At 43.2% G+C, this 27,521-nt stretch overlaps 1 protein-coding gene across 1 annotated transcript in view; it reads left to right on the top strand.

Annotated features, from left to right (window-relative positions):
* Nucleotides 1–1,331: 1,331 nt before the first annotated feature.
* TMEM132D (transmembrane protein 132D) overlaps nucleotides 1,332–27,521 on the top strand; it is an 825,236-nt gene continuing 799,046 nt past the window's right edge. The window contains exon 1 of the mRNA XM_003937096.4: nucleotides 1,332–1,830. Within this exon, the coding sequence (XP_003937145.1) occupies nucleotides 1,752–1,830 (79 nt within the window). The 5' untranslated portion in view covers nucleotides 1,332–1,751. The remainder of the gene's footprint in view (nucleotides 1,831–27,521) is intronic.

Here is a 27,521-nt window from a genome sequence, read left to right on the forward strand (position 1 = left end):
ACGAACCCAGAAAGACAATCTTCTATAGAACAGCAGTTGCTTTTCTGATCTTCCTTGAAACTTTAAAAGCTAAAAACTCTTAAAGCATTGGTATATTTCTGCAACTACAGGCATACAGGATAAAAAAAGTCCATTGCCCCCTCAGCCAGATGATAACGACCCATTTTTATCTACTGAGGTGAATACACCTCATTTTATTCGGTGCTTGTTGGTTTACAATATTCCTTAAAAATTGTGGATGCTTTTCCTGAGTTTTGATGGGGTTAATTTAAAGACTGCTGTGGAGCAAAGCAGTCCTTGGACTGAAAATCACAGGACGGTGCTTAGTGAGCTTGGTGTGGGTATGTCTTAGTCGGTGATTCGGGAAGGTATGAGAACCCTGTCCTTTATCCTCTCAAGGGAATGTTGTCTCCTAAGGGATCCGTTTCCTGTTCCCAGTAGGCCCTGGAACAAGTACACGTGCATGATATGTTTTTAGGGACACTAACTTGCGGGATCCTTCTGGGACGGAGCTTGGGTCCCGCATGACCTCAGCGTGGTGTGTCAGAAGCTTCCTCACTCCGCTGCCCCGGAGATGCCCAGGGCGGGGCGAGGGCCCCTCTCTAGCCTTCCCGGTGCGCCCTCCCTGGCGAAGAGCCTCAGGTGCCCCCGGTCTGGAGGACCGTCCCTGGGCTTGAGGCTTCGCTGACGAGGGGAGGCCGGTGGCCTGGACACCTGTTGGGAGAGTGGGTGGCTCCGTCCTCGGGGCGCCCCTGCGCTGGGAGCCCTCGCCCGCCAACGCGCGTCCGCACTCGCAGGGAGGGTGGGGGGAGGCTGGGCGTGGAGCGGCCAGGGAGGTGGGATGTACTCTGCGGATTGGGGCTCACAGCTGTCACTCCGAAAGGGTGGGGCTTTTTAAAAACAGACAAATCTTTAAGGCGAAGGCCGGAGCCCGCTCCGGGCAGGGTGGCGAGCGCCTGCGTTCTGGATGCGGTCCCCGCGGCGCGGAGCCCCCGCGCAAGCTGGCAGGCAGCAGCGGCGGCGCTCGGCCGCGTCCCCTCGCCGGCGGGCCCTCCTCCGCGCACCTCTGGCCCGCCTCCCCCGGGCGCAGGGGGGAGCCCCGCGTCTCCGGAGCCGGCTGTGCGCTCGGCGCGCGTAGAGCCCCGCGAGCCCCAGCCGGGCCCGGGGCCGGGCGGGCCGAGGCGGCGGCCGGGGAGCAGCCGCACCCGCCAAACTTTGGGTGCCGGAGCGCGCGCGCGCCCGAGCCCCAAGGCGCAGCGGCCGGCCCGGGATGGGGGCTGCGGGCCAGGGCGCCCCGGGCCGCCCCGCGTGCCCGGCCACCCGCCCGGGGGGTTCGGCGCCGCAGCCCCGCCACCCCGGCGCCGCGCGCTAGCCAGCCCCGGAGCCGCCAGAGCCCTGCGCTGGAGGCGCCCCTGCCTGGGCCTCCTTGGCCACTCTTCGCTCGGGTAAACAGGAAAGGAATTACCCCTTGTGGATTAAAAAATAATCCTGCTGGGGGCGAAGAAGGGAGGTGGGGTTTGCCTGCGCGCGTGGTGGACGCCGGAGAGCAACTCAGGAGCCCGCGCGCGGTCGTCGCCTCTCGGCCAGGCCATGGACTGGCGGGAGAAGGGCGCAGGGCGCCCGGGATGCTCTGGCCCCTAGCCGGGCGCTCCCTGGCCGCCGGCCCGGCTCCCAGCCTCTAAAGACTGAGACAGTCTCTTCTTCGCCTGGACGGTGCCGGGCAGCGGAGGATCTGCGCTCCGGGTCTCAGGATGTGCCCGTCTGAGATGGGGACGCTGTGGCACCACTGGTCGCCTGTGCTCATCAGCCTGGCCGCCCTGTTCTCCAAAGGTGAGGACGCCGCGGCCACCCGGGCCGGGGGACTAACTTCACCTGGAGTGAGTGTGTGGGAGTGTGCGGAGGATGGGGGCGGCCGGGAGCGAGGGCGTGTGTGTGTGTGTGTGTGTGCGCGCGCGCGCGCGTGTGTGTGTGCGCGTGTGTGAACCTGCGCGCGTGCAGCAGCCAAGCTCCTCCGCCGCCCCTTGGCGGAAGGTGCGTGTCCTGGAGCCCTTGGGAGAGAGGCAGTAGGGGAGACTGCCCAGGAGCCGAAAGGAAGGGAAGGTTGTTTCCTGAAAACCTTTTCTGCACAAGGAGGGGACCCGGGAACCCTTGAGAGGAAAGGTGGCCTCTGGAGGGCTGAGCCTGTTGTCAGGGGAAGGGATCGGGATCACCAGGAAGATTTCTGGAATTTGGGATTGACTTTCCCTGCTGGCACTGACCTACTTGGAAATAATTTTGGAGGGCTCTTGTTGTAAGGGAATACTGTTTAGTTATTACAGGCTGCCAAAAATATAGCCTGGGGGGTAGCTCTGAAGAAGGGGCCTGGGTTTCTCCAGGTCAGCTGCTGTGAAGGTTTTGGCCCAGGGTCTGGCGCTCACCCTTCCTTAGGGTGCTGGGAGCAGCGGCCCCGCTGTGGAGTTTCAGCTACAACTTGTGACCCGAGTTATCCCAGCGGGTTCCTGACTTGAAGCCATGTGTAAAGGCAGGAATTCCTCAAAGCTTTCTCTTCCCTTCTGCCAGCATCCCTGTCCGTCATGGAAAGAGCAGTTTGGAAGCTCTGGGCAGTCATTCTTCCTTGAAGAGAATTTGTGTGATTTGTGCAGGAGATTCTTTCTCATGATTGCTCTGGGCTGTTTGCGTGTGGTTCCCCCACCCCGTGCCCCTTTCCTGCAGAGGAACACGCTGGGAGGAAAGTGAAGCATCCCCGCAGTCTCTAATATGTGCTACAAGAGCCCCGTAATACCCATATTTTTCTGCAAAGATTTTTGAGATGAGATCTCTCTCAGAAACTTCAAAGCGAATTATCATGCACAAAGTCTTTTAATGACATGAATTGTCTGTTCTTTGAGTTCTTCCAGAATCACTGAGGTTATGTTGTTTTGGATCTGATAATAGATGAAGACAGTTTACTTGCTGGGTGTCTATGCTGGTTCGATTTAGAAAGAGGAATTTACGTTCCCCCTGCTTCGCTCTCTTTGAAGTGTGTTTGAAATGGGCTCATGTCTCCTAATAATGAGTTAGAATGATCCCTGGGATCAGAGCTTTCTGGATTTATACTGTGCACAGGAAACCAAAGAAAAGGTTGCTGAATTCAGTGAATCTGACTCAGGCAGAGGTGAGGTTCAAAAAGCCAAAATCCACAGCAACAGCAGCCAGGCATTTTGTCGCTGTTGCTTGTCGCTTGGTGTTATAATAGGGATAGATTTCTTTGTGTTTAGGCTGCAATAACCTAATAAAATAAGGTTTCATTAAGAAAGGTACAGAATAGCTTTGGAAATATGACCTAACTGTTGTGTCTTCTCACTTACATGTACATGGGTCTGCTACTGTTTCTTTATTAGACTGAGCCTTATTGGAGAGAACTGTATATATTTCCCCTGACGCTTGTGAACTTTCCCAACTGGGAACACTGAAAATGTCCTTAAATGACGTACTCTGTGATGTGGAAGCCTCTTGACTAGGTGGCCAAAAATTAGCACGTTTAATGATACGATGAGCCTAGCACGTGATATAGTTTGTGTGTTGAACTTAAAGAACTCAGCCAGACAGTTCAAAAGTAAATCGGTTTTGTGTGGAGACTTTGTACAACAATTAGCAGAGTACTGAGCACATGGTAGATGACTCAGGGGTTAGTCACACTATGTCAAAGAATGAGAAAAAATTAACATCCCTATTATCAAATTGTATAAAACGGAATTTTATGATGCAGATATGATTTATAAATTCAGGGACAGGGCCATTCTTTTCCGAATGTATTCGTGTCACCTCCCTCTAATAGTCTCTGATCACTTGAAAGTTCTAACCCAGCTTGAAATCAAGTATAGACTATATTTAAAAGGATTTTAATGGGAAGTAAACACACACACACACACACACACACACACACACACACACAAAGTCCCTCATTTGTATTTGTCTGGGCTGATTGAAAAAGAATATTATCAAGTATTATCTGTTTCCATATATTATTTTTACCGTATCTCAAATAGGAATTTTTGAACGAAACCAAATGCACATTTGAATACCAGGTTCATATGCATGAACCTTACATGTTTACTTTTTATGAGCAGAAAATGATCATCATAGAACAAACCCATCCTCTTATGGATAATTTTAAAAAACAAATAAAAATAAAATGTTATTGCTTGTAGTTCTATGCCCCTGGGACCTAGGAAGTATGGTATGGCACAGAGAGTTCCCCAGTGACCTTGTCCCGTGGCCCCTAACTTTCCTGGAGAATGGCCTTTAATATTTAAGGTCTAGCTTTGCCAGTAGCTTGATGTAGTTGGCAATGGTGCCAGCCTGCAGATGAGTTTTAATTACTATGAACTTTGTGAGAGGAGCAGTTGTATGAGGGTGGGCTGAGAAGAAAAATTAGTGAGGAGATGAGCAGAGGGCAAGGTGATTTTTAAATACCAAGTCAAGAGGGTTGCTGTGTTTAGGTTGCTCATTACAATCCTCAGCTGCGTGCATCCTTTCCAGTTATGTTCCCTTGCACATGCTGGTAAGAAAGAAGCAAATGCTGAGAGACCGGTGACATTGCGAGCAGACTGTGGCAGTGTCCTGGTCCCCGTATCTAGGGTGGTGCTGGGCACATGCTCTGCCTGCTTCCAGCTGAGTACAGCCAGTAGCCCAGGCAGTGGGTTTCTTAGAGAGCCTTCCTGAAGATGCTTCTATATGCAGAGCTTCTGACCTCTAATAATATGCTGAAACGGATGTTTAATACTTGATCATATTCTTTTTCAATCAGCTCCAGACAAATTAGGCACTTTGCATTGTGTGTGTGTGTGTGTGTGTGTGTGTGTGTGTGTGTGTGTGTGTGTCTGTTTACTTCCAATTAAAATCCTGTTAAATAAAATCCATTCTTGATTTCCAGTTGGGTGAGAACTTTCAGGTGATCAGAGAATCTTAGAGGAGAGGTGATATGAATATATTAAGAAATGAACTGAACTGTCCCTGAGCTTATAAATCATATCTGCGTCATGAAATTTCATTTGACACAATTTGATGACACTAGGGTGTTAACTGGGTCAGAGTGAAGCTTTTGGGTAGGAGAACACCACTCCTTATTTGAGGAAACTGCAAACCAAAGAGAGCTTCAGAGTACAGTGATAACTTCTTTAGGGGTCAAGGACTTTTTGGGAGAAGAAAGAATATCAGAAGGGAACCAGTTAGTGGGGAGGGAGAGGAGAGTGAGTGACTTTTTGCTTCTATTCAAATTCTGTCAAATTAAAAGTCCGAAGAATGAAGAGCCCACTAAGTTTTGTTTTGTCTGAATTACAGAGTTAAAATATGATTTTATTACAAATTCATGCATAGAGTTTGAGAATCTGTTTAACTTAGTTCTAACAGCCAAGAAAAAATGAATAAACAACACAAATTTCAAAAAATATTTTATTATAAAAGCTATGCTACCCAATACTTTGAATTTATCTATCGATGTTTCTGTTAATCCAGGCATTGTCTATCTGTCCACCTATGCATTTACTCATCATTCCATCTACCCTTCTATCTACCAGTCCATCCATCCATCCATCATCTACCCATCCATCTACCAGTCTGTCCATCCATCCATCCATCATCTACCCATCCATCCACCAGTCCATCATCCATCCATCCATCATCCACCATCCATCTACCAGTCAATCTATCCATCCATCTATCATTCACCTATCCATCTATGAGTCTGTCCATCCATCCATCCATCTCTGTGTCCATCTGTCCATCCATCCACCCACCTATCCATCCTTCCAGTCCATCCATCTGTCCATCCATCCATCCATCGATCCATCCATTCGTCTATCCATCATCCAACCATCCATCTACCAGTCCATCCATCCATCCATCCACCCATCCTCCTATTCATCTGTTCCTCCATCTATTAATTGATCCCTCATCCATCCTTCTATCTACCCATCCTTCCATCTATCCATCTATCATTTCATTCATCCATTCATCATTCCATCCATGCATTCATTTAACAAATATCAAAGGCCATGCACCTTCAGTGAACACAGAGCTTAGATGTCAAAGTGCCTGACACCTTGCTTCATCGCTGTAAGCTCAGACCTGAGCAGCTGCAGATTCCTCAGTCCTCTCTTTCTTCGTTGCCTCCCCCTGACTATTTCATAACAGTAACTGCCTTCTGAGCACCAATGATACCTTGCTAGGCACAGGGAGTGCAGTAGTGAGGGAAAACCCAGGTTTTATAGTTACAATTTCCAGAGAACTTGCTGTGTATAGGAGAGATTGAGAAACATTTAAATTACAAAGAAGAAATGCAAACTTAGCATTGTGGCCTGTGCTTTGGAGGATGGAGTGAGTCTCTGGATGCAGATACTTTGGCAGTTGACTGAGAGTAGCTGGGGAGACTTCCCTTGTCTGAAGGATGGGTTGGCGTTGCTGGGTGGGCTGGCTGGAAGTGTGCAAAGAGCCTGGGAGAACGGACACTGGGGACTCACGTGGCCAGTGTGGCCAGGAAGGTTGGGGAGAGAGCCCTGTGGATTTGGGGACTGCGTGAAGGGAGAGGAAAGAACGTGCTGGGTAGAGCTAGGGATGGGCAGAGGTCAGCACCCTCTTTCAATCCCCAAATTCTCCAGGTGGGTGACAGATCCCATAGTCACGGTTTCGTAGGCCATGTTGAGGGGCTCGTCATTCTTTAAAGGTAGAGGGGTGACAGGATGCATTTTAACTTCGACACCAAGTATGTATACGTTCCCTGTGGCTGCTGTAACAAGTTACCACAAACATGTGACTTAACAGAAGCACGTTCCCTGCAGTTCTGGAAGCCGGAAGTCCAAAGTCAGCCTCCCTGGGCTGAAATCGAGGCATCTGCATGAGGCGCTGGGGGAGCCCTTCCTTGCCTCTCCCAGCTTCCGGCAGTGGCTGTGGTCCTGGACTTGGGTCTGCCTCAGTGCTCCCTCAAAGCAGTGGCTTCAGGTCTCTGCCTGCCTCTCCTCAGGCCGCCTTCTCTTCTGTGTGTCTGTAGAAAACCTCCTGTTTTTCTACAGTGCCTCTGTCTTACGAGGACGCTTGCCAGTGCATTTCAGGACCACCCAGGTAATCCGCAGAATCTCTCATCTTGATTTAGTCACGTCCCCTTTTAAAATTTCCAAATAAGGTAACCAGCATTCCCAGATTTCAGAAATTTGGATGTGAATATCTTTTGGGGGAGTGCACTTCTGCCTTTCACAAGGTTGACATTCTAAAACTATTTTCTGTCTCCTCTCCTAAATTTTAATTTCCTCTAGGGGCAAAAAAAAAAAAAAAAAAAAAAACCAAACGTATTTTTCTCTGATTTCTCTCCAGTATTTTTAGCTTAGTGCTTTGGACATTGTAGGGCCTCAGTACAATTTTTAACTGTGCTTACAAGAATGTGAAATATTGGTAGAGAACATTTACCTGACAGTACAATGGTTTGATGCTGTCTTTTCCAGTAATTCAGAGTGCTGCTGCTGCAGGAAACACTTGGGTCAATAATACCAGCTAATTTTTTGAGTAATTGCGGTATGGCTGGCACAGTATGGAGTGACTTCTGAAGATAACTTTTGTGAATTTGCTGATAAACTCATTGGGGTGGATATGTATTAGACCAGATGTTAAAGGTCAGAAATGTTAAGTAACTTCTCCAAGTCACAGCAACATAAAAGGCAGGCAGAGTCTACAGCCCACACCCCTGGCCATTCTGCTGACTTCTTGTAGTTATATGGAATAACTAAAAACCAAACTGTTTGTCAAGAAGGTTGATACATGGTGCCATGCTTTCTAGGGGCTGAGTGCAGAGAGGTCTTGAGACCATTTTAGTTCTTAGCTCAGAGCCTGGTCTATTGTTGACCCTTGATATTTGTTGAGCAAATGAATAAGTGAATATCATGTTACTTAGTTTTCATAACCTTAACTTTTCCAGCAGCATTCAGAAATAACACCGGAAAGGGATTAAAATAGAGATTTACTTCCAAGACCACCAGGGAGGTTGAAGAGACTCCCTGATAGTATGGAATGGTGTGGTTATCTCCTAGGAGGTTGAAGACACCCTGATGGTGTGGAATGGTGTGGTTATCTCCTAGGTGGTTGAAGACTCCCTGATGGCGTGGAATGGTGTGGTTATCTCCTAGGAGGTTGAAGACACCCTGATGGTGTGGAATGGTGTGGTTGTCTCCTAGGAGGTTGAAGACTCTCTGATGGTGTGGAATGGTGTGGTTATCTCCTAGGAGGTTGAAGACTCCCTGATGGTGTGGAATGGTGTGGTTGTCTCCTAGGAGGTTGAAGACTCTCTGATGGTGTGGAATGGTGTGGTTGTCTCCTAGGACGTTGAAGACTCCCTGATGGTGTGGAATGGTGTGGTTGTCTCCTAGGACGTTGAAGACTCCCTGATGGTGTGGAATGGTGTGGTTGTCTCCTAGGACGTTGAAGACTCCCTGATGGTGTGGAATGGTGTGGTTGTCTCCTAGGACGTTGAAGACTCCCTGATGGTGTGGAATGGTGTGGTTGTCTCCTAGGACGTTGAAGACTCCCTGATGGTGTGGAATGGTGTGGTTGTCTCCTAGGACGTTGAAGACTCCCTGATGGTGTGGAATGGTGTGGTTGTCTCCTCGGTCAAGCTTCTTTTTTGCTTTGTTTTTCTTCTTCCCCGTCTTCCTGGTTCAAGCTTCTTAATGAACTTGCAGACATGCCCAGTGGACCGTCCTCATGATCCGTTAATCCATCCATGTCACTAACATGTAGGGTCCTGGACAGGGAAGACTAAGGCATGGCCTCTGGTCTTCCAGGACTGAGAGAGTGGGTGACACGTTGGTGGTCTCTGGGACATTATAAAGAATGAGGAAGAAGCACACGGAATGGAGACTCAGACTCTTCCTGTGTGCAGAAGGAGGATGCCTGATGCTGTGAACTTATACATGGTTGATTTTGATATTTGATACCACACAACAAGCTTGAATGAATTGTGGAAATGCTACGGAGGGGCCTCTTACCAAAGGAAGAGGAAACCAGCATGGATTTGTTGTGATGTGGGACCAAAGACTCAGAACATTTTTAGATGACTTTGTCATTTATTAAAAAATCTGCTGTAGGAAGAATTAAGGGGTGCATACAACAGTCAGAGGCCAGGTGCTCCCCTTAAACATTGGGTTCAGGAGTCACCCCAGGTGTACCCCCTCCAGAAATTAAGAACTGATAGAGAAGGAAGACTCTTGAACTTAAAAGTAAAGAAACCTGTGCATGCATCTGAAAAGCAACTGAAGTACATACTTTTCAAAGAGACCAGTCAACAGTTATAAAGATTAAAAAAACATGTATTTGAAAGAGAATCCAAATAGCCACTTCTCCTCCCTCAGGATGTAAGTAAAGTATATAAATAAAGGGAGATTCAGATGTACATTTGAAAAGACAAGAGGTTCCAAAAAAGCGTTTAACTTTCAGTGATAGGAAGTTCCTCTTTTCAGAGGGTGACGTTAAATGTTGATGTTTACAGGAATCTCCCTCTACAGATTCGCTAAGGAGATGTCTGTCAGATTTCATTGTTGTTGTTTGTTTGTTTGCGTTTTGGTTGGGAAAGCTGTATTGGTAGATGGGAGGATGCTTCAGTGACAAAACAGCTTGCCAAGACTCCAGAGGGTGTTTGGCTCTCAGGATATTGTGGCATGAAAGTATTTTTATATCAAAACAGACCTCGACATTGCCTGGCCGCCCACGTTCCCTGCTGCCCTGGCCTCTCCTCTCCTGTGCAGAGGAACACCTGGTAGCCACTGCCTCTTGGTACAGCAGAGGGCACCAGACAGAAAAGTCAAGGCCGAGCACAGTGGCTCCTATCTGTAATCCCAGCTCTTTGGGAGGCCCAGGTGGGAGGGTCACTTGAGGAGTCCAGGAGTTCAAGACCAGCCTAGGCAACAAAGCAAGACTCCATCTCTACCAAAAAAAAAAAAAAAATTATCCAGGTATGGTGGTGTGTGCCTATGGTCCCGGCTACTCTGGAGGCTAAGGTGGGAGGAATTCTTGAGCCTAGATGGTGGAGGTTGCAGTGAGCCATGATCACGTAATACACTCTAGCCTGAGAGACAGAGTGAGACCCTGTCTCCAGTGGAATAAAAGCAGAAAGGACGAATTCCTGACGTTTGATTTCAAAAGCTGATATCCAGCAATAGAGAAAAGATTTGGAAGAACCATTCTTCCCAGGCATGTGGTTTCTCAGCCTCTCTCTTCTTCCTTCACTAAGTAAATTTTTTTTTTTTTTTTTTTTTTTTTTTTTACTGGGGGAAAGGGCAGGAGAATTTGGAGGGCTGCTTAGATGCTGGCAGGCTTTTGAGCTGCTCTGTGTCACGTCACTCCAATGATAAATTAAAAAGATACTAGATGGACTTCATGGATATATTTGTAGATCTGCAAATGAAGACACTCTATCCCAAATCGCCCGGAGAGGAAGCAGAAGGAATGTTTGTATGAGGTGACCAGGCAGCATGCCTGAGCATGGCTCGAGCAGCAGAATCTTTTCCTGGCAGCCAGGGCTGTGCAGACATGGCTGAGGAAGCCCAGCTGGCCCAGGAGGCTTTGTGGTCAAGACCAGGGAGGCACAGCCCATACTCTGTGCGGACTGACCACGGGAGACCCAATGCCATTTGTATCAGTCACAAAACCCTCATGGTTGTTGTGGTCACTCTGAAGCTCTCAAGACTTAGAAGCGATCCCTGAAATCACTGGGCGAGGCGGGAAGCGGGCAGTATCTACAGAGCTTTGTTTTGCTGCTGGATGGAATGCGGAATGAAGATAGAGATTTAGTAATGTTACAAGCAAGTAAAGAAGTCTGCATTCAGTGCTTCCTGGGATTAGCGCTCACCCCAGCACAGTTGTCTGCAAGGTGGGAATGTGTACCTGGTTGGTGCTATGCTTTGGTGGATTCACAGCTGCTTAGATGGTAGCAGATGGTGTGGTGTCAACCTCAAGCACATTCCAAGGAGATCCCAAGACTCTTTCCCCAGCCCTTCCCAGGTAGACATTTGTATCAGAGGCTGGCTGTGCAAACAGATGGGGTCCCTCATGCAAACCTCAGAAGAGCAGCTACATAGAAGGAGTGGCGTGGTAAGGACTGCTTGGCAGAATTGTGACCAAAAGCTTCCCCTAAGATGAGGACAATCTAACATGGGAGACAAAGGGAATATTGCAACATGCTGAACTTAGGTCACACACGCTGCCTTGGGAGGTGCAAGAGAGTGGAGTTTAAGAGGAACATGTGTAAAAAGATTCCAAGTTTTGTATGAAAATAAGCTTAATAAGAGCTGACACTCATGAAGCTGCCAGAGAAGAAAAACGAGAAACCACACCAGCAAGGAAGGCGTGAGCTCTGTGGGGTATCTTGACACCATATCTTATGGAGGCTGAAGTCTGAAAAGCCAGGAGCACCCATGAATACTCGTAGTTTTATAGTTATGGATGTGGAATATCCTCATGCTTTATCCTGACTCTGCACCATCAGGACTCTATGTAACGTGAAACTTAAAGTTATCTTAAGAGACGTGGAGTCCAGGGTGGTGCTGATTCTAGGTGAGGCTGACCCAGGGGCTTTATTGATCTCACCAGAACTGACTTCATTTCTCTCCACCTTTCAGCCCTGATCTGTTTCTGCTCTACTCATGGATAGGCCTTGATGTGGTTTGCCCATGTCACACCCAAATTTCACCTTGAATTGTAATAATCCCCACATGTCAAGGGTTGTACCAGGTGGAAATAATTGAATCATGGGCATGGTTTCCCCCATACTGTTCTCATGGAGTGAAGAAGTCTCATGAGACCTGCTGGTTTTGTTATAAGTGGGAATTCCCCTGCATAAGCTCTCTTGCCTGCCACCGTGTAACAGGGGCCTTTGCTTCTTTTTCGCCATCTGCCATGACTTAGGCTTCCTAGCCATGCGGAACTGTGAGTCCATTAAACCTCTTTCCCTTTATAAATTACCCCGCCTTGGGTATGTCTCTATGGGCAGCATGAGAACAGATGAATACAGGCCTGGACTTCGCGCCAGACAAATGACTGCCTGCCCAGCCTACCTGACATTGATGGGGACTGGAGAAGGCTTCCTCCCCATTGCTGTGGGCGAGCCTCAGGATTAGCTCCGAAGGGCCTGGAAATCGTGCTTCCCTTCCATCTATCCACCGAGGGGTGGGAAGGTCTGAAGCAAAGATCGAGTGCCTCATGGCAGGAGGGCTGGACCCAGCGTGTGGTCCAGGTGTGGTTTCCAGATGTGTAAGTGAAAGCTGAACAGAAAATAGGGCCACCATCTCAGCTGGCTCAGTTTACACAATTATAATTTATGGGACAAAGAGATCATTGTTACCATATTGCACGGGCAAAGGATGAATGATATCAAATCCAGAGAATTGTGCTATGTTGGTCTACTGCTTATGCTAAAGGGGAGAAATTGAAAATTTTGACTCGTTCAGAAAATGAGAAACCTAGACCCCTTATCATAGCAAGAAATACTGAAGAAACTCCATGCATTCGACTTGGAAAAGGGATGTCTTCTTTTAAGTACAGAGATGTCTGTCTTTTTAAAGAGGCATATGCCTGTCTCTGTGGCTTCAGATGGCAGAAGCAGACCCAGCCAGAACACCAAGGAAGGCTTCTAAATGTACTTTCATCTGCTCACGAAATCCCCACCACCATCCTTTGAGTAGCAGCATCTCCGTTTCACAGAGGCCAAAACTGAGGCATAGAAATCTGAAATAACTAGCCCAAGTCAACAAAAAGGAGTCCTTCGGCCAGGCTTGGAGGCACACGCCTGTAATCCCAGCCTTTTGGGAGGCCAAGGAGGGTGGATCACGAAGTCCGGAATTCAAGACCAGCCTGGCCAACACGGTAAAACCCCATCTCTACTAAAAGTACAAAAATTAGCTGGGTGTGGTGCCACATGCCTGTAGTCCCAGCTCAGTCCCTCCGAAGGCTGAGGCAGGAAAACCACTTGAACCCAGGAGGTGGGGGTTGCAGTGAGCCGAGATCGTGCCACAGCACTCCAGCCTGGGCAACAGAGTGAGACTCTGTCACAAACAAAGTCCTTAAAGCAGGCACAGTTATATGAACATCAGTCAGACCACTTTGTGAGTGTGTCGGTTTTGAATGTCTCCAAACCAAGACTACGAATGCATGGATGACCCAGCGTTCTGGGCTCCTAGTAACAAATTGTAGCATCCAGAACAGCTGCCTGTAGTCATAAATGAGGTGGAGATGCTGTGGCCTGCATGCATAGAGATTTTGTTTTAGTTAAATCATTCCTATGGTCAGGGAAAAAAATGTCCAAATTTGACAGTTATGCAAGTGCGTTTATGAAAGGTATAGAATGTCTATAAAGGTAGTAAGAAAATACGAGGAGGAGGAGAGGGAGGAGAAGGGAAGAGGGGAGAAGAAGAAGAAATATCCTTCGGCCCATCTGTTCACTCAGATCAAGCCAGAAAAGCAGAAAGCTAGGCAATTTCACTGTCATAAAATTCTTCAAATTGAATTGTGCTTTGATATGAGGTTATTAGACAGTATTGAGCAGTAGTCAAGAAAGATTGGTAGAGATGTTTTAAGAACATTAGCTATGAAACAGATTTTTCCTCTTCTAGGACACATTGGAGAAAATTTTCTTGGGCTGTAGTATCAAGAGAAACACAGCTGCATTTATCGTGGGAAATCATTTATACTTTATGCAGTGAGCGCTGTGAATTTTATTAGTGATCGTGTGTCTGGCCTTGCTTTAACTTCTAGGACCCTCAGAGCTCACTTTGCTGTTTGTAAATACGGGCGTTGAAGCCATGCCTCCTGTGGATACGTTCTTTCCCTGGCTCTACTTTATGTTTCTATCCTTGTTCTGTTTTCTTGCCTACTTAATTTATGCCATTGCATTTATTTTTGGTGAGCTACTTCAAATTAGTTTTGAAATGAGAAGTAAAAAGAAACAATTTCACTACCTGAAGATGACTGCTTCACATTTTGATATATTTCATTCTAGTTGTTTTTCTATGAATGTTTAAACCAGGTTTGTTCACTCTATGTATGGTACCTGTAATTTGGTTTCAACTTTTTCAGGTTCATGTGTTTATATAAGCATTTCCCCTTGTTTAAAAATGTATCGTGAATATAAATTTAATGCCTCTATCATGGCTTTCAAAGTTTCTATGTTTGCTGGACAATTACATAATTTTACTTTTCTACTATTATAAGAATTAATTATCTTTGTGCATAATTTAAGTTTTGAGTTACTTCCTTAGATAGACTCACAGTTACTTAATCTCTGGGCCAAAAAAAGTATGAGGAGAGCTTTTGCTGCCAAGTTCTTTTCTGACAGGGCTGCAGCATTTTGCACAGGAGTCAGCTGGAGATGAAAGGGTCCAGTCCGCTGGACTGGATGCTCTTAGCAATGGTGAGCACCCATTTCTGCTACACCAGCATTCACTCTGCTTCCGCGTGCCTAGAATACCATTCCAAAGCCTTCATGAACAGAGTTCTTGCTCTTTGATGATGTCGCTTCCAAGGCCCCAGAACTCTGTTTTGGTCAACGTGTGGTCCTTTGGCCCAAGATGAGTTGGCTCTTGAGGGGTGAGGGATTCGAGTGGACGAGGGAACGGAGTCTGATCCGTGAGGAGGACCCAGAATTGCAGCAGCACCTTCTCCCAGGCGTGCTTTCTGAAGTGGGCTGCAGAATGTGGATGTAAAGAGACTGGCGTCAAGGTTATGAGGAAGAAGAAAATACGTTCAAAGATGGAATGGCAAGGGTGCCATCAAGTCACCTGGGAAAAGGAAAGTCCTCTAGGACCCGCTGTTTGGGCATCACTGTTGCCAAGCAGAGTCAGAGCAACAGGTCGCTCTGTATTTTCGTCTGAAATGAGAATTCCCTGATTCTGTGACCTCCATGGAATTCGGGAGGCCCCTCCTGCCTTAATGCCTACATGAAACATTTAAGTTCAGTTCTAGGATCTATTTAGTTCAAGCGTTTTCTCTTCTGCAGGAAACATCAGAGGTATAGGGAACCGAGAGTATGAATCTATGTATTCGATCATTTTTGAGGGCAAATTACAAATGTGATAGGCTTTGAGGATACAGATATGAATATAAGATTAACTCTGCCCTCATGAGATTACAGTCAAGTGGGGGAAACTGAGACATGGACAGTGATAAGTATCTCTGGCAAGCTGTATAATACAGCGGCAGAAGAATTTGTTGATTGCCTGCTGTGAGGAAGGACTGACATTTCTGGCTTTCACGTAACTCTTTAGAAATCTCTTTTCCATGATTGTGCTCCTTCTGTGTTGGCCAGGATCTTCACTGCTGACAACAGATCCCACTCTGGTACAGACAGATTTATCAGAGCGCAGGAGATAGCAGCCAGACTCCTTGTGTGCTGGGAAGCCAGGGTTGGGTGCCACGAACATGAGCAGCCAGTAGGAACTCCCAGCCAGGTGCGTTCCTATTCTGGCACCAATCCCAAGAGTAACACTGCCTTCCTTTCAGCACCTATGGTAGTAATAATCAAAGACGGCAGCATTCCAGAAAACGTAAGCAGGGCTGATCCCCTGTGAGACTGTGGCCACAGGTCACTCGCAGCCTTGCTCCAAGGTCCAGATGGATGCACCTGCTCAACAGGACCTAGGCCAGCCTAAGAACCCAAGCTCCCAGAGCTCCCTGCACATCCAGTTTATAGGACTGGTGTTCATTTAATTCAAGGAGTCGCTCCGAAGGGACCTAGAACCGGTGCTCTGTGTGCCAGTCTTCATACTCACAGAAATTTTCATCTTGTGAAGGTTGATGTTTGATACTGTGGACCTTGCAAAAAGCCACGTTAGAGTATCCTGTACATGTCATTCTTCTCCTTTCATGAGGCTTCTAGGAAAGGATGCCAGGACCCTTATTTTGTGTTTCTCACATTCCCTTTCATGATATTGACAAATGCGTACTCGACACGTGGCTGATTTGGTTTTGATTTTTTCTAGGTAGTTTTCACTTTTTTTTAGCATTTCAAAGTATTCTTTGTGTTTCTTTGAACTGGAGGCCCTCAAGAGGAACAACTGTTCCTTTTTTGTCATCCCAGTGGCCTCTGGACTACTGTCCTGGTCAGCATTGAATAGACGCTATAAAGAAAAAAAAATCAAAGCATATCTTCCCTCACAAGGATCTTTCTTTAGAATCTGAAGCAAACTATACTATAATGTCCAAGAAACTGTGGATTAAATGGAAGCGTTCCAGCTCATTTCACGGATTTAAGGAAACCTTTTCTGATAATGATATTCTAGTAGCAGGTAAAAATACAAAGCTTAAACGGCCTAAGGGGTACATTAGGTAGGCCAGGTTGGCTGTGCTGCAGGAACAGGTGTTGCCGGAGTCTCAGTGGCTTTGCGTGAGAAAGATATGTCTGTTGCTCACTCAGAGTCCGGGTCAGCGCAGCTGGGGAAGCGAGGGTTAGAGGAGCATGTATGATGCATTTAATGTCCAGATTTGGAAATGACTCTGTTGCTTCTGCCCGCATCTCATTGGTTGGCACTTGGAAACATGGCTTCCACCCAACTGCAGAGAGGATTGGGGGATGCAGAAGAACACGTAGGCATTTGGTCAACTTTAACAGTCAAAAGGAAATGTATTTGTCCACTTAACTAAGATTCTGGGGACAAAAATGGCATCAGGCAAGGCTTGATCCAGGTGCTCAAGTGAGGACTTATAGACCTAGACTGTCTGAGCTCTCTTTCCTGTGTTCTATTCAAATACTTCCTCATTTAGGCAAAATGGCTTCCTAGCTCAGAATTAACATGGTATCCTAACTTTAGTGAAAAGAAACAGTGTTTCTCTTAGTTCCATCCAAGCTCTCAGCCTGCCTCTTATAGGCCCACAATGATCCTTGGGACCTCCCTGAATCAGGCTCTGTCCAGAATGATGAGTAGGCTACGATGACTGGCCCAAGTATAGGCAATAAATAAATAGAACCCGCCGGCTTTAGAGCCTAGTGAGAGAACCTACCTGAATCACGTGTTATAAAAGTGGGGGAATGGTTATATTATACAAAACGAGTTGGGGCACTGTTACAAAAGAGAGGGTAATGGATGCTGGGTGGTAAACAGAACAGTGACAGTCTGATCTTTGAGCTGTTGCAATTTTTTTGAGACAGAGTCTCCCTCTGTTACCCAGGCTGGAGTGCAATGGCGCGATCTTGGCTCACTGCAACCTCTACCTCGTGGGTTCAAGTTATTCTCCTGCCTCGACCTCTTGAGTAGCTGGGACTACAGGTGCACAGCCCCATGCCTGGCTAATTATTATTATTATTATTATTATTATTATTATTATTAGTTTTAGTAGAGACGGGGTTTCACCATTTTGGTCAGGCTGGCCTTGAACTCCTGACCTCAGGTGATCCTCCCACCTTGGCTTCCCAAAGTGCTGGGATTACAGGCATGAGCCACCATGCCTGGCCAGGGCTGTTATAATTTTTAACCTAATATTCAAATATTCAAATTTTTCTTTAATATTATACAAAAAAGAGGGCTTTACATTGCTGTCTCGATGGTGACTTGAGTAGAATTTTACCCTCCTGGAGAAGTTCCTCTACTCTTTGGGTGTTTTTGTAAATGTAATGTAAGCTTTTGTTTTCAATGATTGTAATTTTTTCAGAGTCCTTAATTAGATGTAAAAACTGTGCACAATGGAAATTACTGTTGTGATTAAATATTTGCATTATGTGCTGTTAAAAGCAAGCATCAAAACACACAATTGCTTGTTTTACAAGCATTCAATATTTTGAAATATGAGATCAGTAAAACTACTGAGAATTCTATTGAAAGAGACAAAACAGCTCAAAAATATTATTTACATTTTCAGGAGAAAAGTGTTAACAATAGGAGGGAAAATAGTGATTTTGAGTACAGCTATGTTAAAAAAAAAACCCAGCTTACAAATGAGTTCTGTCTTATCTTGTTAGGTTATGCATATCTGGTTCCAATAAAGAGTTTTGCTTGATTTCCTTAATTAGGAAGAACACAATAGGGAGTTGTTTTTTGCCTGTAGTTTGGATAAATGCAACTCTAAAACAATGAGAAAAAATGGTGTCCGCGATATTCTGACATTATAGATAGCCTGATATTTAAACTTTGGACAGGACAAAGCTCGCATCTTGCATTTGGACCAAATGTCACATTTTTGCCATCTTAAAGTAATTTTCCCAGAATTGTTTTGGGTGTGTTAAAGAGATTTTTGATAGGAAAAGGAAACTATTAATTATTCTTTTACAATGTAAAATTAAAATGGTACCATGTGAATCAAAAGGGTGTGAACCGAAGCTTTGCAGCAATGGAGGCTATGGGGCAATAGGTCTTCAACAAATAGAGAAGGAAAATTGTGTTTTGTCATCCGGTGGTTTGTGATTGACAGACAATGTCAGGTGTTTTACTGTGGCTTGCAAATGTGTTGAATGTGGCTGCCCTGTGAATGGCTTGTCAATATTTTGAAACCAGGGGATATTCATAAAAGTGGCTTTTCCTGCTTCTCTTGAGGTAGGGGCAGCACTAGGCTGAGATTTCCACATGTGAGTAATTCACTCCAGCTGAGCAGCTGCCTCCAGTGTAGACAGGGAGGGGTGGGTGGTCCACACAGGCTCCACGCTTCCTGCCAATGCTGCTCTTGTTTCTCCCCTGGTGACTGATCTCTGGGTTTTAACTCATGTGTTTCTTAGAGTGGAGAAATAGTTCTCTATACTCAGATCTCTTTCCAAAGTAGAGAAATGAAATACAAGAGTGTATTAGTCTGTTCTCATACTGCTGTAAGGACATACCCGAGATTGGGTAATTTATGAAAGAAAGAGGTTTAATTGACTCACAGTTCAGCATGACTGGGGAGGCCTCAGGAAACTTACAATCATGGTAGAAGGGGAAGCAGACACCTTCATTGTATGATAGCAGCAAGGAGAAGGGCCCAGCAAAAGGGGGAACAGCCTCTAAAAAGCCATCAGATCTTGTGAGAGTCACTCACTGTCAGGAGAACAGAGGCATGGGGTAGCCGCCCCCATGATCTGATGACCTCCCACCGGGTCCCTCCCACCACACGTGGGGAATATGGGAACCACAGTTCAAGCTGAGATGTGGGTGGGGACACAGCCAAACTGTTTCAGAGCGCCCTGTGTTTCCTGACTCCTACGAGCCTCACTCATTTGTGTGGTCCCCCTAGCCTGGTGATGCATGATAATAGGAAGGTACTTACCTTTAGTTTGAAGGAACAGCTTTTAGTTTGAAGGAACAGATTTTGTTTAATGATTTGTTGTTATGTTATTTATGCAGATTAGCGCTGTTTAAACTACTTATATGAATGAAGGGGTGATGCAAAGACCTTCTAAGGGGTTTAGGAATGAGGATGTTTTAAAGGGAATTTGTTTTACATCCTTAACTAAGTATATTTTCTGTTATTCTATTTATTTTATTATCTGTCCAGGTTAATTCAAGATTGCCTGTTTCTCTCTCTCTCTCTCTCTCTCTCTCTCTCTCTCTCTCTCTCTTTTTCTGTTCTTTGATTTTACAATAGGAAGATACTTCTCTTCCATCTCATGTCTTACTATGATTCATTCCCCTCAGATGTAAAAGCCTCCACAGTTCCAAAAGTACAACTAGTTCTTTTAACCAGGGAGCATAACACTACCATCCCATAGCCCATTAAAAGCTACATGTGCAATAAAAAATAATTTTTATCTTAAAAGGTATTTATTAAAATGTGTTATGTATGTATTTGCCTTTTATTGTTTTGATTGTGCAACAATCATAATTGTAATGACATCAATTCAAAGAAATTTTTGAATAAGGAGAATCTTACAGTGAGAAGAAACTTGAAAAAGTTTAAGTTCAATATATGATCATACATTTTTGTTGTAAGAAGACATAATAAGGTAATGAACGCATTACTTTCAAGGTTGTTACATTAGGTTAAAATTCTGTGAAAGGACTGGAATGGAAATATGAATTCAAGGAGAAAATGGAACAAAGTAACATTTCTTATTAGTGAAGAGTTTTTCCTGGGTTGTATAAGTGGATGGTGGTGGGTGTCAAGCCATTCTGTTATTTATATTCCAATGGATACATTTAAAAGAGTGATGTAACAGTTTCATTTTGAAATGTCAAGATTCACAATACAGTAGAAACTTCATCCTTAGCAACTATTGAAACTGGATGAAAAATATTAGATACCACTTTTGAAATGTGCAAGTGGGTACATAGTTTAGAAAGTTTTTGGAGCAGTAATGTGGGAAGACCAGGCTTTTGAGAAGAGTGGTTCTCAGCCTTGGGTACACATTAGAATAACTTGTAGAGCTTTGCAACGATCCAGTTCGTGAGCCACAGTGTAGACCAATGAAATCAAAATATGCCAGGATCAGATCCAAGCATTGGTATTTTTCAAAGCTCCCAAAGTGATTCTGACATGCAATCAAGGTTGAGAACCCTGGAACAGATCCTTCAAGGGAAGCCATCTGTCTGTGTGTACAAGGGTTGAAGCAGTGATTCTGAACTCTGGACTCGCATAAGCAGTGATTCTGAACTCTAGACTCGCATAAGAAGTTATGATGAGTGGTGAGAGTCAGGCTAATTGAAGTATAATTTGCATAGAGTAAAATTCCCCCTGCTAGCGAACATTTCTATGAATTTCGACAAATACATGTAGTCTGGTAACCACTGCCATAATTAAGATACAGAACATTTCTGTAAGCCCCCCACAAAATTTCCTCTTGCCCCTTGGTAATGGGCCTCTGTTTTCTTCCTCATCCCTTGTGAACCACTAATCTGATTCTGTCCCGATAGTTTTGCTTTTTTCAGAACGTTATATAAACTGGGTCATACAGTACGTAGCCTTTTGGGTTAGGCTTATTTCACATTGTCTAATGCATTTAATATTCTTACAGATTCTTTGCTGTAAGAATGTTAAATGCACTAGGCAATGTGAGATAATCTGCTGGTAATTCATTTCTTTTTATTACTGAATAGTATGCCATGGCATGGTTGTACCAGAGTTTGTTTATCCATTAGCTATGTGAAAGATACCAGAGTTGTTAGTATTGGTTGTTATGAATGGAACCACTATAAGCATTTGTGTGCAGGTTTTGGGGTAAACATATGCTTCATTTCTTTGTAGGTAAATACCCAGGGATGACCCTGATTGGGTCATAGGAGATGTGTGTGTTTAACATTGTAAGAAACTGCCAAACCATTTTGCAAAGTGTTTGAATCATTTGGCATTTCTGCCAGCAATGCGTAAGCTTCCAGCTGTTCCACATTCTTGCCAACACTTGATATTTTCATATTGTAATTTTATTTTAGCCATTCTAATACATGTGTAATGGCACTTCATTGTGTTTTTAATTTGCATTTCCCTAATTACTAATGATGTTGAGCAGCTTTTAGTGTGATTATTTGCCATCTGTAGATTTTTTTGGTAAAATATCTGTTCAAATCTTTTGCTGTTTTAAAGTGGGCAAATAATTTGGGTCGTTTTACTATTCGGTTTTGAGAATTGTTTATTTTATAAACAAACAATTATATACATGATTTAAAAAAATTTTTTTTCGCAGCCTATAGCATGTTGTTTATTTCAAAACATCTTTTGCAGAGAAGCTTTGTTTGTTAGTTTGTTTGTTTTTTTTGGTAGAAAGTGATTTATTTAAAGAGAGAGAGAAACAGGAGAAGGAGAGAGAAAGCAAGCAGCTTCCACACTGAGTGAAAGGGAATCGAGAGAGATGGAGTTTAGGAGGGGAAGGCAGGCTTCCAGGAGAGAGTGTGGGAGGGGGCTCCAGAGGGGAAATCTAGGAGAGAGAAAGATGGCTTCCACGAAGGGAGTGTTCATGGAAGGGGACCCAAATGTGGAGTCCCGCAGAGAAGAGTTTTTATTCAAAAGACATCCAGTTTGTCTTTTCTGTTATGTAATTGATATTGCCATATCTTAGATGTCTTTGCTAAAACAAATATCATAAAGCATTTCTTTTATGTGCTTTTTCCATAAGTTTAATAGTTGTGTCAGTTTGGGCAACATAATGAGACCCCAACCTCTACAAAAAAATTAAAAAATTAGCGAGGCATGGTGGCGTATGCCTATAGTCCTAGCTACTTGGGAGACTGGGTTGGGAGGATCACTTGAACTCAGGAGGTTGAGATTGCAGTGAGCTACGATTGAGCCACTGTACTCTAGCCTGGGTGACAGAGTGAGACCCTGTATCTAATTTTATAAACGTCACTGTAGATTTTATTGCATTGAGGTCTATAATCCAATCTTGGTTAATTTTTGTATATGGTGCAATATATGGGTCAATATTCACATTTATTGCATAAGAGTAACCAGTTAACTGCTCTGGCATAATTTATTGTAAAGTTTGTTATTTCTCTTTTAAATTGACTTGACATTTTTGTCAAGGTTGTCTGACCATATATGGTGGATATACTATGAACTCTCTTTTGTTCCCCTGATATATGTTTCTCTTTCACCAATACAGCATTATCTTGATTAATGTTCTTTATAATAAATCTTGAAATCAGATATGTGAAGCTTTTAACTTTATTCTTATTCAGAAATGTTTTGTCTATTCTAAATCTTTTGAATTGAAATGAAATTTTGGAACTAGCTTGTGAATTTCTAAAGCAAATAAACAAAAATATCTTGCTGAGATTTTGATTGGAATTCTATTGAACCTGCAGAAATTACACCTTAATGATGATGAGAACTGCCATCTTAATAATGAGTTCTGTAGTTCATGAACATGATATATCTGACCATTCATTTAGGTTTTCTTTGATTTTTATCATAACTGTTTTCATTTCAGCTTACAGATGCTGCACATATTGTTTAGATTTATACTGGTCTTCCAGACTTTTGGGTGATTTTGGGAATAATATTCTTTAAAAAATTTGAATTTATAATTCTTCATTGCAATTTTGTAGATATGCAATTGAATTTTGTATATTGACCTTATATGTTAAACTTGCTTGTTTTAGTAATTTTTTGGGGGACGTGTTAATGTTGTGCATGTATGACCATGTCATTTTTGAATATAGTTTTGTTTCTTGCTTCTAAGTCTTCATGCCCGTCCATACCTCTTCCATTTTCCCTTTTCTCTGTCCCTTGTGTATTGCACTGGCCTGGGTCCCAAGAATGATGTTGAATAAGAGTGGTGATAGCACACATCTTTTCCCCATTCCCAACCTTAGGGGAAAGGCATCACATTTTACAACATTAGGTACAATGTTAGTTATAGGTTTCTTGTAGATGCTTTTTGTGAAAATGAAAAAGTTCTGCTCTGTTCCTAATTTGCTGAGCGTTTTTTTTTTCATAAACAGTTATTGAACATTGTCAGGTACTTCTATTGCACCAATTGCCATGATCATCTGACTTTTCTTCTTAAAAACAATGCTATGTGTTTTTTCAATTGACATATGGTAATTGTACTATTTATGGCATACATAGTGATGATTAAATGCATATACTGTATAGTGATCAGATCAAGATAATTAGCATATTTATCATCTCATCTCACATATTCATAATTATTTTTGTGTTGGGAGCATTTAACATCCTCTTTCTAGCTATTTTAAACTCTGTATTATTGTTAACTAGTCATCTTACAGTGGTTTAGACCACTAGAACTTATTCCTTTTCTTAGTTAGCTGGATGATGTGGTGGATTATATTGATTTACTTTCAAAGACTGTGCTATCCTTGTTTTCCTTGTCAAACCAAATTTAGTGATGGCATATAATTATTTTTATATATTGATATATTTCATTTTCTAATATTTTGTTGAGAGTTTTCCTGTCTAAATTCATGAAGGAAATTTCCTATAGTTTTCTTTTATATACTGTCTTTGTCTACTTTTGGCATCAGGGTAATACGGGCTTGATAAAAGAGGTGAGAAGCATTCCTTTCTATTTTCTGGAAGAGACTACACATTTGAAGCTAGAGCTTCTTTAAATGTTTGGTTTAAGTTGTCTGGTGAAACCATCTGGGTCTGATTTTTTTTTTCAGAAGGTATTGTAAATTCAATTTCTTGGATAGTTTCAGGATTATTCAAATTGTCTACTTCATAGTGGTTGAATTTTGTTAGTTTGTTCTTTTTAATGAATTGGTTTATTTAATCGAAATTGTCAAATACATACAAATAATGTTTATAATATTGCTTTATTAGTCTTTTTGTACTTTTAGATCTGTAGTGAAAATTTCCTGTTTCATTCCTGTTATTAACAATATGTTTTTTTCCTCAGTCAATCTGACTGGAGATTTATGAATTTTGTCTGTCAATTCTAAGAAGCAGCTTTTCATTTTCATTGATTTTTTCTTTATTATTTTATTGTTTTATTGATTTCTGCTCTAATATTATTTTTTCTTTTGTGGCTTTGGGTTTAATTTCTTCTCTTTATCTAGTTCCTTTATATGGAAGATTAGATCAGTTTTTGAGACTTTTCTACTTACCTAAGTGTCTGATATTATAACTTTTTCTCCAGGAACTCTTTTATCTGTGTTCTAATGTCCCTTATGACTTCCTTTTGATTCATATGTTATTTAGGTATTTGTTGTTAATTTTCAGATGTTTGGGGGATTTTCTAGGACCTTTCTGATATCAACTTTTTTGTTAAATCAGTTTGGTCAAAGACCATACTCTGTAGGATGTTAATGCATTTACATTTTTTGAGTATTTTTCGGTGTTCCAAAATACGGTCTACCTTGCTCAATGCTTGTTGTGCTTTTGAAGAGAATGTTATTTTGCTGCTGTTGTGAGGAGTGCTCTGTAAGTGTCAATGAGATGAGTTGGTTCATACTGTTGTCCAGATATGCCATATTCTTATGAATTTAGGTTATGTATATTTTCTGTTACTGGGAGGAGTAACTCTTCAACATGTCTCTAATAATTATGGATTTTTTTGTTTCTCTTTAGAGCTCTGTGAGTTGTGGCTGAATGTATTTTGAAGTTCAGTTGTTAGTTGCATATACATTTTGGATTATTATGCATTCTAAATGAATTGACTCCTTTAAAAATATGTAATATCCTTTTCCCCCTGGTGTTATTGGTTATTTGGAAGTTTATTTTTTTCATATTATTAATATAACCACTTCAGTTGTTTTTCGAATTGATGTTCACTTGGCATATTTTCCCTATTTTATCTTTAACTAGTTAATGTCTTTCTGTTCGTAATGTCTTCCTACAGATGGTGTATAAGTGGGTGTTACTTTATACCCATCCTGACAATCTATATATTTTTAAGCGGTGTGATTAAACAATTTGTATTTTATGTAATTTTATGTATGTTTGGGTTTACATCTACCATCTTCCTAGCTATCTTTTGTGTGTTCTATCTGTTCTTTGTGGTCCTCTGGCATCCCCCTTTTCTCTGCATGCTTCTTAGAATATGGTTAATAACTCTATTTTATATCTACTATCGGGTTATTATTTATATTTTATAAAATTCTACAGTGGTTGCCTAGGGATTTCAATACAAGCCTTTAATTTATCGCAATCTAATTTCCAAACGATATCACTACTTTGTTTGGGGTGTAATCATCTGCCAACTGTGTATTCCAATTCCTCTTTCCCACTTTTGGTTTTACTGATGCCATTTCTTTTATTTTTGTGCATGCTATAAAACTACAGTACATTGTTTTTATTTTGGCTTCATACCAGCTGACATGAAGCCTTGGGATGTAACTTGCGGGAGTCAGTGATCCCACAGCACAGAATAGGACAGAGAAGTCAAGGAGATGCCTTGAGGTGGCAGCTATCCACCTCCCAATCACCATAGTGTAATTTCTTTATTAAGCAAAGCTAATTTCATCACCCACTACAATAACATCAAGCAATGACTGAGAATCTCAATAGGATTTCAGGAAGGGAAGGTCAAAAATAAATATTTAAAGAGATTTAGTGTTCAAGCCCAAGTAGCTTAAGGCAGATCCTTCAATAGAGGAGACACAGCAAAATGAGGGACTTGAAGTGAGTCTTGATGCACAGTCCTCTCATAAGGGAGCTTGTAGCCAGACAAGCCCTTAATTGTTTAAATAAGTCAGTTTTCAAAAATTTCCTCAAGCACACACTGAGATCATGTATTATTTCACAGTCCTATATTCCTGGGCAGGAATTTCCTGGAACAGACAGTAATGGCATTTTGATGTAGGAAATAGCTGGTCTTTGTTCTCAGTCCCATTCATTATGCTTTGTGGATGCCGTTGCTCTCAGTTCTCAGGACAAAATCGCCGCAAACTGACCCTGGTCTATCATATAGATTCTACACTTTAGGAATCACCCCAGGCTTGAAGATCATTTCATGCAGCCTTCCAAGTGTATGTTGGGGGAGTGGTTAATATGCAGACATTAGAATAACTGATCCTGGAGTGACTGGATGGGAAGCAGCTACCTCCGTGCCAGTATGCAGACACCCAGGAGTCAGCTTTGCCAAACAGGCTGTCATCACTGCCTAAGAGCTCTCTGGAGAGGCTGCAAGGTAGGCTCTAGCTTATAGCTCTGCGCTGTGTGAGCACAGGCATGCGTGTGCGTGTTGTGTGTGTGTTTGGTTAACAGGTATTATTTAGCTGCTGTTGTCAAATAGCTATCCCTGCTGTTCTGACCCATGTCTATTTGCAGGCTGACTGTGGGAAGCCAGATGAATGAGATTCTCTGTGACCTTATCTGTTTTATGCATTTAAGGATGTTTCTCAGCTGAACAAATAGGAATGAGTGCTTCCTTCTGCTAGCTAAGGGCCCTTAGAGTCAGCTGTGGATCAGATGGATTCTTGGTCTGACATGTGTACATGAAATGCTTGAGATTGAAGAAAGGTCACAGAAATTCTTTGAAGTTCTTCTTACCCATAGCATGTGTTTCTCTGAATGGGTTTGCCCCACAGCCAGGAACTTGCTATTTCATTCTGTCTCAGCTCTGGAATAATGTTAATAGTTTTAATATAATATTAAGTATACTATAATATTACATAATTATAATAATTATAATTCATATAGTATAAATATAATAATATTAATGATTTCCTTTTCTTCATAACATCGGAAGGAGGTTGTTTCTTTGTAAAAATGTGTCTTGTTTTGGGCTGAGAGGGAGTCTAGTCTCCTCTTTATGGAGAGAAATTGCATTTGCAGGCTGGGCACGGTAGATCATGCCTGTAATCCCAGTACACTGGGAGGCCCAGGTGGGTGGATCACAATGTCAGGAGTTTGAGACCAGGCTGGCTAACAAAGTAAAACCCTGTCTCTACTAAAAAAAATACAAAAATTAGTCGGGCTTGGTGATGGGCACCTGTAGTCCCTATAGCGCCTGTGGCTACTTGGGAGGCTAAGGCAGGAGAATCGCTTGAACCCGGGAGGCAGAGATTGTAGTGAGCCAAGATTGTGCCACCGCATTCCAGCCTGGGCGACAGAGTGAGACTCCATCTCAAAAACAAACAAAAAGAAACTGCGTGCCACGCTCCGCATCCATTCCCACCCTGCTAACAGCATCCCGTGTCCTTTTGGGGACC

This window comes from Saimiri boliviensis, chromosome 7 (assembly GCF_048565385.1).
Source record: "Saimiri boliviensis isolate mSaiBol1 chromosome 7, mSaiBol1.pri, whole genome shotgun sequence".
Lineage (NCBI taxonomy): Eukaryota > Metazoa > Chordata > Mammalia > Primates > Cebidae > Saimiri > Saimiri boliviensis.